Source organism: Pelodiscus sinensis, chromosome 7, assembly GCF_049634645.1.
Source record: "Pelodiscus sinensis isolate JC-2024 chromosome 7, ASM4963464v1, whole genome shotgun sequence".
NCBI lineage: Eukaryota > Metazoa > Chordata > Testudines > Trionychidae > Pelodiscus > Pelodiscus sinensis.
The window spans coordinates 67,110,212-67,124,381 of NC_134717.1; the positions used below are offsets into that span (position 1 = coordinate 67,110,212).

Genomic DNA, 14,170 nt, shown 5'->3' on the forward strand with positions numbered 1-14,170 from the left:
GGGTAGTGTAGAAATACCCTGAGAGATTAGCTGCAGTCAGTTCTATTGGCCAGTTGTTTCCGGCCAATAGGAACTGAGGACTGGGCGGGAGGCAGGGAGATCACACAAAACCTTCCCCTCACTCCAGAGCAGACCTGTGCTTAAAATAATGGCTGCTGCATGCCTGAGGGTCCTGGCAGCGCAATCTATGGGCTGGAGACGTATCTTGCCCACCCCTGGAATAGAATCTAACGTTCCATGTCTAGTCTGCTAATAGTGGTTTAACCTTCCTCCCATCAAAGAGCCTGAAGGGTTTACATTGTATGCTTTCAACTCACTTCTGGCCAGGGAGGCAGGACTGTATCACTTCATACTAGGGAAGTTAGTGGCTAGTTGACAAACTGTTTAACTGATAAGTGATATCAGCTAAAGGTCCCAGTTAACCACAACACCATCACCCCATATCCGCTCTCCATTTTAAACTTGGACTGGCAGGCTGGCTTCGTTCCAGTCCACTGGTCCGAGTTCTAAATGAACGTCACACAGGCGAGCCACCCACCACCCCATGCTGCTGACTCTGATACAGAAGCAAAAGCATGGAGCAGCAGTAACCCCTGTTTGTGGGGTGCCTTAGGTGCTTCGCAAAAAGGGACTGTTGCCACAGATCAGCCTCTGTCTGTGGCAGGCTCGGGCATCCTCTTTCTGCAGGGACCCCAGCCCCCAAGAGACTGCAGCTGCCGCCACCCGTGCTGCTGCCTCTTTATCAGAAGCAGTAGCACCGGGCAGCATGCATGAACTGGTCTGTACAGGGAGTTGATTTTTTTAAACCTGCACTCCTCATGGATTACCTCTGCATGCCACACCGCGCTACTGCCTCTGATACAGAGGAAGCAGCATGAGTAGCAGGGGGCTCCCCAGGAGTGGGGTTGGAAGTGCACTGGCTGCCTGCCTCAACCCCAGGGGGGAGCATTTTAGTAACCAATGTAATCACTAAAAGTTGCTACATGATTACTAAAATAAATGAATTTTAGCATCACTACTTGATACTAGGCCTCTGACCAAAGGAATAAAGTCGGAGGGTTCCAAATATAATACTGGTCAGCTCTCAGCTGTAAGGAAGTGAAGAACTGAGTGGGAAGAGGGATGTATTGAGGGAGGAAGAAAAAGAGGGCCCAGGTGAACCTCTCAGAACACTTTCTCTGTCACACTCACTGTATTTTGATCTGGTCATTTAACCAGATGGAAAGTTTTGCATTCCTTTCAGCTACAAGAAATCAATGAGATAACAGACATACCACAAAGAAAAATTACCTCAGTTTTACTGTGAACTGCACTCCAGTCTTCAGGACCAATGGCCTTTGAGGATGAGTTGGCATGCAAGGCTGCCTCTCTACCACAAAAGAACTGCAGAGGAAACACAATCATGGACATTTTGAGATATATCATTACAATACTGTTAAAAAGTGATACTTTCGGCACAAAACAGATGACACTGTCTAATTTTATTTACTATAGTATTTTTTACAATTATCAACAATAAATTTGTATAATGTGCACTTTCAGTGCATATATAATTGTTTATTTCCTCACCTTGTTTTTTTAAAGAGAACTAAAAATTAACAGTTTGAAGAAAAAAAAAGCTGCTTCACATAACTTCAAAAATACATAAGCTTGCAACTATACCAGCATCACTACAGATCACAAAATTCTTCAAGTGTTCATACTGTGAAATGTGTCAGGGTCTAGGGCAGTATTTCTCCTCCTACTCATGCAAGCACTCTATGGAAGATTTAATTTTAGGCCTTTTTACCTTGTCTGTTTGTACTGTTTTGATGAAGCAGGAGCTGATTTCTGTCCCTTTCACCTGTGAGTTAGGCTAGGGTGCTTGAACTGAACTCAGGAACGGAGTCTATTTCCAGCTTAGACAATAACCTGTTGTGGGATCTTGGACAAATTGCTTTACTCCTTTAGGCCTCTTCTCCCCACAACTCATCTGTCTAGACCAGGGCTACTCAACTTTGGAAGCCCTGGGGGCCACAGTGATACTTAAAGCACATGTCGAGGGTTGCAACTTAAGTATGGTTACAAATACAAATAGCTTCTTTCACACTAATGGGCATGATACAAGATTAAAGCAAAACACAACACAACACGCAGGCCCCATTTAAGACCGTTCTGCTGATATTAATAACATGCAATATTTACCCAACTTCCACTCATATGACAGCACTTTTAATGATCAATAACAGTCCAGAAATTAAACTACTAAAAGGCATATCAACAGGAGACCATTATATTAACTACTTTTTTGTTTTGGCTCCCACCCGTAGGCTGTGTGTTGAGCCCTGTGTAAATCCAAACCACACCGCAGGCTGCAAAAAAACGGGCCGCATGTCGAGAAGCCCTCGTCTAGACTGTAACTACTTCAGGGCAGAAACCCTATGTTAATGAATTTGCACAGTGGAACCCTGATCTTGGATGAGGCCTCTAATTGCTACTAGGATATAAGTAACTGCATGGCGAGGCACAGCTATTCTGACTCATCCCGATTGACTCCCACGCAAGGGGATAAGAGATGGACAGTTTCTCCAAGGTATTCATCCTGCATGTCTCTGTCTCTCTGTCTGTGAGCAGGCCTCAGGGTGCTCTCACATGGAACAGTTTGCAGGAGTACAGCCTAAAATAAAAAATGAAGTAGGGGGCTAAAGCTTGATTCTGCGTGCACTGAAGACAATAGCAAAACTCCCATGGACTTAAGGATGCAAAATCAGAGACTTACTAGGATTTTCTCTGAAAAATATCCTGTTTATCACCAAGCTCAGTTTGTTTAAGAGTAAAAGAGATCACCAGGCAGGGCACTAACCGCATGCGTGACGTGTTGAACAGGAAGGGTCTCCACCCAGTCACATAGACAGACCAAACAAACATATGCATCTATTACCTCTGAATGAGTTGTTTGAAAAGACTGCATGTCCGGTCTTGCAGGACTTGTTTGTTTTTTGTGATAGGGTCTGGTTCATATGTAAATTTCTGCTCCAATTCTTCAAGCTTTTTAAGCTGCTGACGGACTTGCTGAAGACTCTCGGCAACCATAGTGAACCTTCAATAATAATAATAAATAAAACATGTTACCAAATCCTGGTGCCTAGATACCCTCCACCTTACAGAAGTGCCTAGACACTCTCCAGCTCAGTGATCAGGTAGCAGATTTCTAAGAGTCACTGTCCACAGGAACTTATGAGCCTGTCTCAGTGAAAAAAGACACAACAATGATGTAGGTTTGCCAAGGATTTCTTTTTAATATAGGTAAATATTTAAATCTCCAAAATCTGCCCTCTTTACCTTTCCTTCCCATGTAAGTATGGCAACGTCTTCAAAGTAATAAGGAATGGAAGCATTTCCTCAAATTACTGACATCTATTTCTTGGAGGACATAGTTTTGTGTATTGGAGACAATGCATGCATTATAAAGTTGCTCAAATAAACTGCATTTGGTGCCATAAAAGAGATTTCTATTCTCTCTAGAGTGTATTAGTTCTGCTGCACAGAAAATTATATTTAAGCAATTGTATGTTAACTAGACACATGAAGCTTCAGAGGTAGTTTATATAATATTTAATAAGGAAAACTCTACTTCTCCCCCAATCAGAATCCTCATTCAAATGGCGGCAAATTCAATAGGACTCTCATTATCTTACAGAAGTTACAACAGAACTGACATTATCCAGCTCTGCATATTAACAACTAACCAGTGAACAAAGGTCCAGAAACAAACTCTCTCTCCAACGCCACTAGATGATGATGCAGCCTTACACTCCTCATTCTTTGGATTATCTGGTCTAGCCCCACTCAATTAGATCCGATTCAACAAGGTTCTGCTATAATGCATCCTTGATGGGGAAATGAAGGGTCAATCTACTACATTTATTGGAACAATTACTTCTCAGAGTACTTTAGCATGAACACTGAGGCTCAATTTGGCCCATGGAACATAAAAAAGCAAAGTATACTTCCGGTACAGAAAGTTATATAAGAAAATCAGTCGATGTTTTTTTCAGACTTCCTTGAAAAGAATGATTACAGTACTATACTATAGGATTACAGTACTATACTATACTAACTCTTAGGAGCATAGTGAAATGTGCTTGTTGTTTTTCTTGTGGCTAAAAAATGATTTATTCTAATAACAATAAATAGACTGTGCTGGCTCACAATCTCTATGCATGCCCATTTACAAATATATTTGCTCATCAGATATTTCAAATCCCCTGGGGTCAGTTTAGCTGTGATATAGAGACTTACCAGTTTTGTAGCTGGTCAAGGCAGGCATTGGGTGGTCCACCAATACAAGCAATTTGTTGTCTATGTTTCCATTCAACAAGCTCTTCATTAATCAAAGCACTTTGTGTGTGCTCAGATATATTCAACAGATTTATTATTTTCGTCACCACTTCCTAAATGGAATATCAGATTCCTCTGTTTTAATTGTTATATTTTAAGTACATTTAATTGTTTGCTTTATCAATTAATGCTGCATCTCATAAAACTTTGCAAGGAACTCTAAATAACAGAAAATCTACTCTGTTAATATGAACTACTCTTTTTCCTCAACCTGAAGAGTACTTGCTTCACAAAGAGAAGCGAGAAAGGTCTACTAGCCCCACTGTCTTCTCTAAAGGGACTAACCTTGGGTCCCCACTTCTGCAATGACCTCTATGCAAATGGATCCTTGTGCCCACATAGACTCATTGCTAAATTGGGGCTTACAGTATTAAGAGACTTAGGACTAAGAAGGGTTTAAACAAACAAATAAGAACCCCAGCACTTTCTAGCATGACTAATGAAATATGACACATTTCCTTTCCTGTTATTGCACCAGTTTTAGCTGGTTAAATAAGTGTTCAAACTAGGCTCTTTTAGTAAGAAAAATCCTAAAACAGAAGTAGTGCAACTGCTTTAAAGGGCCCCCAATAACAATGCAAAGGGCAAAAGAACATTTAGACTAGTGTTAACAATAAAGGTTCTACTTTGTTTATATACACGGTTCTTTTATGTCCTGTGATAAGCCAATCCACAGAGAACAAATGTGCATATTTTCAAATTGAAGTATTGTGGAGCATCACCTTTCGTTTAAAGTCAAGTGTTAGAAACATCTTCTGGAGGACAAGTTGTTCTTTCTTATATTCATCCTGTGCCACTCCATTGGGCTCATTTTCTGTTAAAAAAAATAGAAATATTTGGGTAGGGATTGGGGGTTTTTTGTTTTTGCTTTTTAAAATTTTGTTACACATTCAGATTCTGCAGAGCTGGCAGCAGAGTCGGTACATAGTGCTGAGGAGGCTAGTGGCTGGAAGGAAAAGCCCGGCATTCACCTCCTGTTCTGGCTACTTGTGAACTGCTGCCAGATTTCAAGGAGAAAACCACATCCTTTATTCTGTTCAAAGAGATTTGTTTAATTTAAAAGCTCACTAATACTCGATTACATTCACAACCAGATTGTAAGAAGCATTAGACAAGGGCATCACCAAAGTGACTCAACTAATCAGTGTCCAGAATATCCTATGCTGTTTAATATCTAGAAAGATATTCAAAAACTCCCCAGTTCTACTTCTGAACAAACATCCCAGTCCTACAATTCCTTACTCATGCCTATAGAACTAGTCAAGTGTTTCACCATCTTTGATAATGAAAGTTCAATTGAAAAGAATAGCTGCATTCAATTCTCTCTGGATGACTCTCATCGTCAGTTCAACACTTTGCATTTGCTAACACTAACCAACATACAATGCATCATTTGTTAAACAGTAACTTTGTTATTTAGAAGTCAACAGTTTTCAAAACATGCAAGATAACAAATCCTCATTAATGGCTAAAAAAAAAATCTCAGGCCACGTCTATACTATGTGGAAGATCAATACTATTCTGGTCAATCTTCCGGGATTTGATTTAGTGGGTCTAGTGAAGACTTACTATATCAAACTCGGAGGGTACTCCCTTCTGCAACGGTACTCCTGCTCCTCATGAGGAATAAGGGAAGCCGATGGGAGCATTTGCTCCCGTCGACCTCCTGCTGTGTGGAAGGCAATTTAAGATATAGTGACTCCAGTTATGTAATTAACGTAGCTGGAGTTGCATATCTTAAGTCAACCTTCTGCTCTAGAATAGACCACACTGCAGAGGGGTAGCTGTGTTAGTTAGTAACTTTAAAAACAAGTGGTCCTGTGACACCTTAGAGACTAATCAAAACACATAGAAACATGAGCTTTTGTGGGCGCGCACCCACGCGCGCATCCCCCTCCAAAGTAGCCATTCTTCTACGAAGGAATTTCACTAACCAATTACAGAGAGAATCTGCAGAACTGGAATTTATCTACAGATTAGACATAATTTCCCTGGGCCTAAACAAAGACATAAACTAGTTAGTTGGTGAATTACCAAGCCAATTTCTCTTGCCATTAACATCTGCATTTCCACATCAAAAGTTACGTATGAGATGCATGCAGTCCACTTAATTAGCCTTATTAACAGAGGTCCTACAATTTACAGGTACTACTTCTGCTGTTACTTCTGCTCTTGGTTTCTGTTATTTCCACTCCAAATCATCTGATGAAGTGGGTTTTGCCCACTAAAGCTCATGATTCTATGTACTAATGGCTAAGTCACTTTCCAACTTTGGTCTTGAAAAATGAAGCCTTTTTAGAATCTTTCATGAACAGAACCAACAATATTAATCCCCCTACTCCCAATCGTACTGAAGTTAATGGCAAAACTCCTATTAACTTAAATAGTGCAGGATCAGGGTCTTTTTGGGGGGCAGAAGGAAAGAGGTGAGTTCCTTTAACTCTAAAACAGAAATTTGTATTTTTTCCAAACTTTAACAAATTGGGGAGAAACTCCTTAGTAGAGAAAAAGAATATTTATCTCAAAATTAATAAGGTTATAAGGTAATTTCCTAATAAAAATACATTTGTATGTAGCAAATACACAATAGAAGGGAGAAGCCTAAACTTAGAGATTAGGTCTAAAGCTGAAATGTCTCAACATTCATGGGATTTTGGAGTTGGTACTTCTAGTGACAAAGCAAAGGGTAAAAGAACATGTAGACTAGTATTAACAAAGAAGTTTTCCAACTTTACATTACAGTGAGTATTATAAGGTAACCTATTTTCATGAGTTACAGATGAATTTTTGCATCATAAGAAGTCAGAAAAAGCAAAATTCCTCCCACCATTTGCATCATCTCTGAATTCGGCTATTTCATAATCCTGATTTCTGGTACAAAAGAATGCTTTTCTGTACTGTACTTAAGATTTCTTATATGAATGAATCTCACCTCTGTTCTGTAAGGTTTTACATTTAAAGTCATATTCATCTTGTACATCCTCTAGTGTCTTGATGTCTTGTTCTATTTCCTATAAAGCAATAACATAATAAGACGCCATTAGTCAAGCAGCCTTAATCGTCTTAAACTTTTACTGATTGGCAATTATGTGGTACCAAGTACTTAGAGACAGCAAAAAGAAGATAGTAAGAAACATCCCCAAACTAATCACTGCCTTCTCTGACAATGGAAAATGCATTTATAACAAAATTGGGCTAAATTCTGATTTTGCATAATCCCTGCCCCCTCCCACTCCAAAGTCAATGAGTCAAGGAGAATTTGTACACTACGTGAAAGCAGAATTTGGCCAGTGAATGGCATTTTAAAGATGTTGGGACAAATCTTTGACCCCTCACTCAGGAAAAAACTCAGGAAAGTCAGAGTGAGGACTATAGGATTTGTCCTACAGAAAACTGTCAATCAAGATTAAGAAGGTATTACGAAAAAAAAAAGGAAAGCTTTAGAGCCAGATGTGGGCGCTATACAAGCTGATGATCTAGCTTTTATTAGTGGACTATATATGATTTCTCAAAATATCTCCTTTCTTCTAACATGTCACTTAAGATTGTCAGCTATATAGGCATCTCCAACTCCTTTAAAAACTTTTTCTGCTGTGTTTGAAATTTGGGGAACTTTATTGTGGACATCCTGCATCTCACTACTATTGAGCAGTGATTAGGTAAAGTTTTTTAACACCTTCTGGTGGTAAAAAGCTGAAAAACAAACATACTGCTGAATTCATGATTACCCTCTCACAACATTGACAATGAAAATATTTTCCTGATATTAGAAACATAAATGTAGATCTCTGAGAAAAGTCTAGTGTCCCAGTTTTGCTTTTACTTACCACAACACTGTTCTTTACACTTCTGACTTTCATATCAAGCTCCTTCTGTTTGTCCAGCATTACAGTATTCTGTATGTTTCCTACCTGCATCTACCGTAGAGAGCAGAACAAAAACAAATATTATCGTGGTTTTTTTTTGTTGTTGTTTTGACTAACACAAGCTGCCATATATTTGGTGCCTCTAACAAAGCACACTTCATTCTGATAGTTCATGACCCAATTATTTTTTAACTATAGGTATAAAACAATTAGGTTTAAATTACTGAAAATAGAGGAAGGCTGTAATAAGGAAAGGGATTAGAATGTGACACATTGCCTTTTGGGTGACACGTACTTTATATAATTTCTTAATATACTTTACCTGTGATTTGGTTTTGGCAAGCAATAATTTTATCATTTTTGTATGTTTTTCTGACAATATAAAGAAATGTAATATCTAAGAAGGCTGGATTTTTTTAATAAAGAGTTGGTACCAATATTAGACATGTACAGGAAACTGTAAATTAGTGTACAATTTAATTTTTGCACAGCTACAATACAAAGCAAGTTATCTTAGGTGGCTGTAATCCTCTGAAACTGAATCTAATAACATAATTTAAGGAGTTAATATACTTAAAAGCCAGGACATTTAAAAGAAGAGCAGTACACTATTACGTGTATTGCATATAGCGAGATGCTTCAGTGTAGGTGGTTTTTACATAAAATGTGCTCTAAGAACTACTAATTTGTGCAGTTAAACTGTTAAATACCAAGTTTCCAATAAGTGTATGATTCCATAAACTTGTCAAAAAGTCCCTTTTAAGTTAGACCATTAAAGTTACCTAGTTATTGTTTCTGTGATTTGAAATATGGTAAGGGACTTTCCTGTATGCTTGGGATGTTTACAGTTTGGCTTTATGACTTTGAGCTCTTTGTATGTTATCACAATGACTTCCTACCTCTATATAACTTACAGGCCAAAACTGGCCCATTCCACTACGTTGTAATAACAAGTACTTAGTTGTGATGAATCCGTAACCTATTACTATATAATATCTAAGGAGCTACATTTTGCAGTATGCACTTTGCACCAACTGTGTTGAGGTGTGTTTTTAAAAATATTTATTAACAAAATAAGTAGCTAGTCCCAGAAAAAATAGAAATAAAACAAGATCTACTGTAACAGATGAAGAAGGGAATACTCTAGTTCCTTTAAATTGTTTAACTGTTTAGTGGGCAGAGAAGGGCTCCACTGAATAAACAGGATGGTAAAGAAATATTTAGAGAACAAATGGAAAAACAAGACTGTTGCATCAAGATCACAGAGGGAAGCTACAAAAAGTAGGAAGGATCAGATAGTCACCACAAGGCAGGTAAGGGTACACTGCAGAAAGGAAGTAAGCTAAAATCCCGCCAACATTAAAGCACTGAAAATGCAAAGGCAGGTGCTCTACCTGAGTCATAATAAAAACTAATAAGGTTGTTTAAACATTCTCCTTACCATAGCAATCATATAACTCCTACGTTTAACCTAACTGAAATTAAACGTGAGCAGGCTAGTAAAATCCACTTTAGACACGTTAACGTGCTGGTTTCTTTTCATAAGTATCATCTATCTCTGGACTACAAAAGCAGCTAAGGCCTTGAATTCCCTCATAGGGAGAAAGCTGACTTCCTTTTTCTTTAAACTATACCTGGGCAAACAAACAATTTTAAAACAAGCCACAGCTTGTGCGGTGGATGTTTGTGATAGACCAGATCAAGCTTCCTCTTAAATAGGTGAAGGGTGGTTCTGCTTTCAGTCTGCTATTCTGTTTTGGAGGCTATAAACTACTAGAGAGAGAGAAGAAATTACCTGGTCTGACAACTGGGCGCTGCTCAATATTTTCCTTTCCTCCTTCAGACAATTGTAGATTGTCATTGCCATTTGTATTGGGTCTTCTTGAAAATGATCCTGGTTTGATAGCATTAGAAACAGTTCATTAATAGCATGCACCAATCACACCAGTTTTCACATCTGATAAAGCCAACAGGCAAAAAGCTTAGCATGTATCCGCTGTTTGTGAGCCAAGATATGGCGTGAAGATGTATTGCCTCAGCAGGAGCTACTGGGTCACACACAGCATCCCTAGAAGTTCAGGAGACATGTCTGCTGTGTCACCAGGATTGCAGAATCCAAAACCCTTTCATCCTCTTCAAGCGCCACTCACCACCCACTTTCAGGAAGTTTAGTTCAGTTGTAGATTAGGGATATAAAATCCCATTTTAATCTGTTAACCAATTAAATGTGAAGTTTAACTGGTTAACCAATTAAGGGCGGGGCTGGAGTGCCTCTTCCTCCCCCTGCCATGGCCAGTTAACTGGAACTGGTAAGCGTTACCCATTAAGGATGATGTTTACCGGTTAATACAGATGTTAGCGTGTAATTGAACAGTCATGTAACTGCATCAAATTTTAGTAGTTACACAACTATTTGATAGCCTCTGGAGGCAGGGCTGGCAGCCAGTGAGCTCCCAGCCCCACTCCTGGGGAGCCCTGACACTCCACGCTGCTGCCAGCTCCCCACGCAGACTGGCTCTCACCTGCCACTCCCTGCTGCTGCCTCTGATATAGAGGAAGCAGGGCAGGATGGCAGCAGCCCCTGTCCACGGGGAGCTCAGAGGCTTCACGGACAGGGGCTGCTGCTGAGGAGCAGCCTCAGTCCATGGTGGGCCCAGGCCCACTGCACAGAAAGATTGCTTTGTGGCAGCCTCCCATGCCTCATCCCCTGTGCTGCTGCCTCTGATAGAGGCAACCAAGTGCAGGGGGCAGGGCAGGCACCACAGAGCCAATGCTGGGGGAACCAGCTTTAAAGCCACCTCCTCCCAGCATCTGTTCCTCCCCACCCTCTTCCCCCACCCTTGATGCCTCTGTAGGAGGCAGCAGGGGGGGGGGGGGGGAGGAGGACAGGCCAGCATGCATGGTGAGCTCCCCGCCCATATCGGCTCCCACCTACCCCCCTCATACTCCGCATTGTTGCCACTCTATCAGAGGCAGCAGCGTGGGGGTGGGAAGGGCAGACGGATTCTGTGCTCGTGGGGGACAGGCTTTAAGCCGGCTCCTCACAGGTGCCAGCTTCCACTCCCCCACATCTTGCTGCCTCTGATACAGAGGCACCAAGGGTGAGGGGTGAATGCTTGTAGTCAACAGGATTAACCTTTTATATACCTACAGTAGATGTCTAGGCTTAACCTTTCATATACCTACTGTACATGCTGGTTTTGCAGGGTTCTTGCACCTACACAAAGTGCTAGAAATAAACATTGTAAATTGGAAAAAAGATAATTTCTTTAAACTGTTAAAGGACTCAGGAGTTACATGTACTATTCATAAGTTTTAAGAAAAAAAGCTCAGACAAGTATAACCTTTAACTTGTAATATTTAAGCTAAAAGAATATTTTCTTGAAAAAAATATGATTCTAATACCATGATAGTCACACACATACCTGAAGATTTCGTTTGCTTTTCCTTATGTTGTGTTGCAACAAAAAGTTGTTTTCTATTAAAAACCGACTGAACTGATCATCTAACTGTGACAGGAGGTCATGGAACAGTACTGTAGCAAATGAAACGTTGTTGGCAGCATGCTCCCTAGGATATTTAAGGTATATTTAATATTAAACGCAACTGTTACATTGATTTTTAGCAAGGTAAGTGAATGCAATTTTTTTTTAAGATTCTGGTCTTAGTTTTTAAAAGCATTGAATAGGTGTGTGTAAATTTCATTCAATTCCATTCTTGGTAACTCCTTCATTCTCATCTCAAATGACTAAAATGAGTAATACTTTCTTTTATTTTTCCTAGGATTACTCTTGCAACATTTGTGTGTTTGCATATGTATCTACCATTAATCACCACTGAGGACCTCATACTGAGAATCTGGAAGTGAGATCTATTCGTCTGCACGCTAATGAAGCGCTATAAAAATATTTTCTAGAGATTTTAGCAATACTTCAGTTTGCTAGTGGAGATGAAACTGAAAAGCTGACCCCTAAATCCTTTTATAAATAACCATAAATCTTTCCCTGGTGGACAAAGGAAACAGGGAAACAGTTGTGTACAGCCATAGGTACTGGTGTTGCAGGATTCTTATTAGGGATGTAAAATCCTGGTTCATTAATTAACCAGTTAAACAAAAGGTTAACCTTTTAACTTGGTTACTGACCAGAGGGATCTCACAACTCAAATTGGGGCTGGAGCTGGCTCTGCGCGCTTCCAGCTCCAGCCACACCAGCCCCAGCTGCCAGCAGCATAAGGCACCAGTTAACCATTAACCAGTAAGCATCACCCAGACTGGTAAGTGCAATGGGAAACAGTGACTAGCAGCACATAGGCTCCTCTGTTCCTACCTCCCAGTTGTCACCCTCACAAAAACTTACTGAACAGTTTGCTGCCCTAAGTGGATGCTTGTTTTCATCATACAGCAGAGGTTCTTAGATAAGCACGCATGGTGTTTTGTCAGTGAAAGCCATCTACCTTCACACAAGGTCAGAAGCTAGTATCATATCTTTCACAGGCATCACTGGCTAAATAATGCAACAACAAACTCCAATATACATTACAGCACTTCGCTCTCACCAGTCTTGATTTTCCAGCCATTGTGCCAGATACTGTCTGATTTCCATAGGAAAGCTGTCATCATACAGCTGATGTACTTGTTCCAAGAATTTGGAATCAAGCTGCTGCAACTGGTACCACTGAGTCATTCTGTGGAATCAAGATGCATAGAATTTAATAAAATCTTAGTCACATCTAAATCTTAGTCACACCTAAATCCCAACATAAGATATTTAAGAAGTAAGCTGAAAATTTCCCATCTAATCACTTTTGATAGAAAATGATTATTTAAAAAAACTAAATTTTGGGGAGAGGGAACTATTTGCATAGAAAATCTTCAGGTTTTTGTCAAAAAAGAGAGAAATGTTTGGTTCTCAAGTTTCCTGAAATTCCCAAAAATGTCAAGAAAATTGGCAATGTAACTAACAATGGGAATAACCATCCTTTCCCAGTCATCTCTGATTAAGGGCTTGATGCAAAGTAGAATGTGTGTTAGCAGCCCTAATGAGTTTTGCTAAATTGAATAGTAGCCTACCTTGGCCATGAAGACAAGTCCTAAAATAAAGAAACAGAAAGTGAAGACCTACACTGTTGGAGAGCAGACAGTAGGGGGAGATTATTTTAAATTGCATTTGGATTGCTCAGATGCTGGCTAATATTTTCAAAGGCACATATGTCCATTTTCAGAAATGTCCAAATCTGAAAAGGACTGAGGTGTCTTGGTAGATAACTAACCAAATATGACCTTGCAGGGCAATGCATTGCAGCAAATGTGACCCTGTGATGTACAAGGGGCATCTTGAAAAGCAGTACGTAAGTGGTACTGCCTCTGCCCAGGAAATCAGTGAAACTATTGCAGAACTGTGTCCAGTTTCTATGTCCAGAATTTTTAAAAAGTTAAATTGAAAAAGGTTCAGAAAGAGCTGTAAGAATGATCTGAGATCTGGAAAGCCTGTGTCTGTCAGAAACTAAAGAAGCTCAATCTGTTTATCTTATCCAAGATCACCTCTGTAAGTACAGGTTGAACTTCTCTGGTCCAGAATTCACAGCCCCGCTGGGCGTTGGCAGCATAGCGCAGCCCATCTGGGAACTGGCAGCACATTGCAGCACAGTAAGCAGCTAGCCTGAGTGCCCCTGGTCAGGCAAACTCCCTTGCCTGGGACCATGCAAGTCCCGAGTATGCTGGACCAGGGAGGTCCAACCTATATCTATGTGGGGGAGAGATTTCTCATATTAGAAGGCTCTTCAATTTAGCAAAGACATAACTGGGTCAGGAAGCTGAAGCAAGACAAATTCAGGCTAGAAATAAGGTTTTTAACATTGAGAGCAAACTGAGCAAATTTTTAGCATTGAGAACAGTTAATCACTAGAAGACGTTACCTACAGAT

General features: G+C 40.1%; 1 protein-coding gene across 5 annotated transcripts in view; it reads right to left on the minus strand.

Moving 5' to 3' along the window:
- The window catches only part of STAT1 (signal transducer and activator of transcription 1), a 46,445-nt gene that overhangs the window by 29,590 nt on the left and 2,685 nt on the right, over positions 1-14,170 (minus strand). For 4 of the 5 annotated variants that reach the window (XM_075934197.1, XM_075934195.1, XM_075934196.1 and 1 more), the window contains exons 2-10: positions 12,804-12,932; positions 11,672-11,816; positions 10,042-10,140; positions 8,208-8,297; positions 7,313-7,391; positions 5,103-5,194; positions 4,282-4,433; positions 2,921-3,079; positions 1,291-1,383 (exon numbers count right to left, since the gene is read on the minus strand). In XM_075934197.1, coding sequence (XP_075790312.1) covers positions 1,291-1,383; positions 2,921-3,079; positions 4,282-4,433; positions 5,103-5,194; positions 7,313-7,391; positions 8,208-8,297; positions 10,042-10,140; positions 11,672-11,816; positions 12,804-12,931 — 1,037 coding nt within the window. In that variant the 5' untranslated portion in view covers position 12,932. The remainder of the gene's footprint in view (positions 1-1,290; positions 1,384-2,920; positions 3,080-4,281; positions 4,434-5,102; positions 5,195-7,312; positions 7,392-8,207; positions 8,298-10,041; positions 10,141-11,671; positions 11,817-12,803; positions 12,933-14,170) is intronic. The other variant, XM_075934198.1, reaches the window with a different exon arrangement.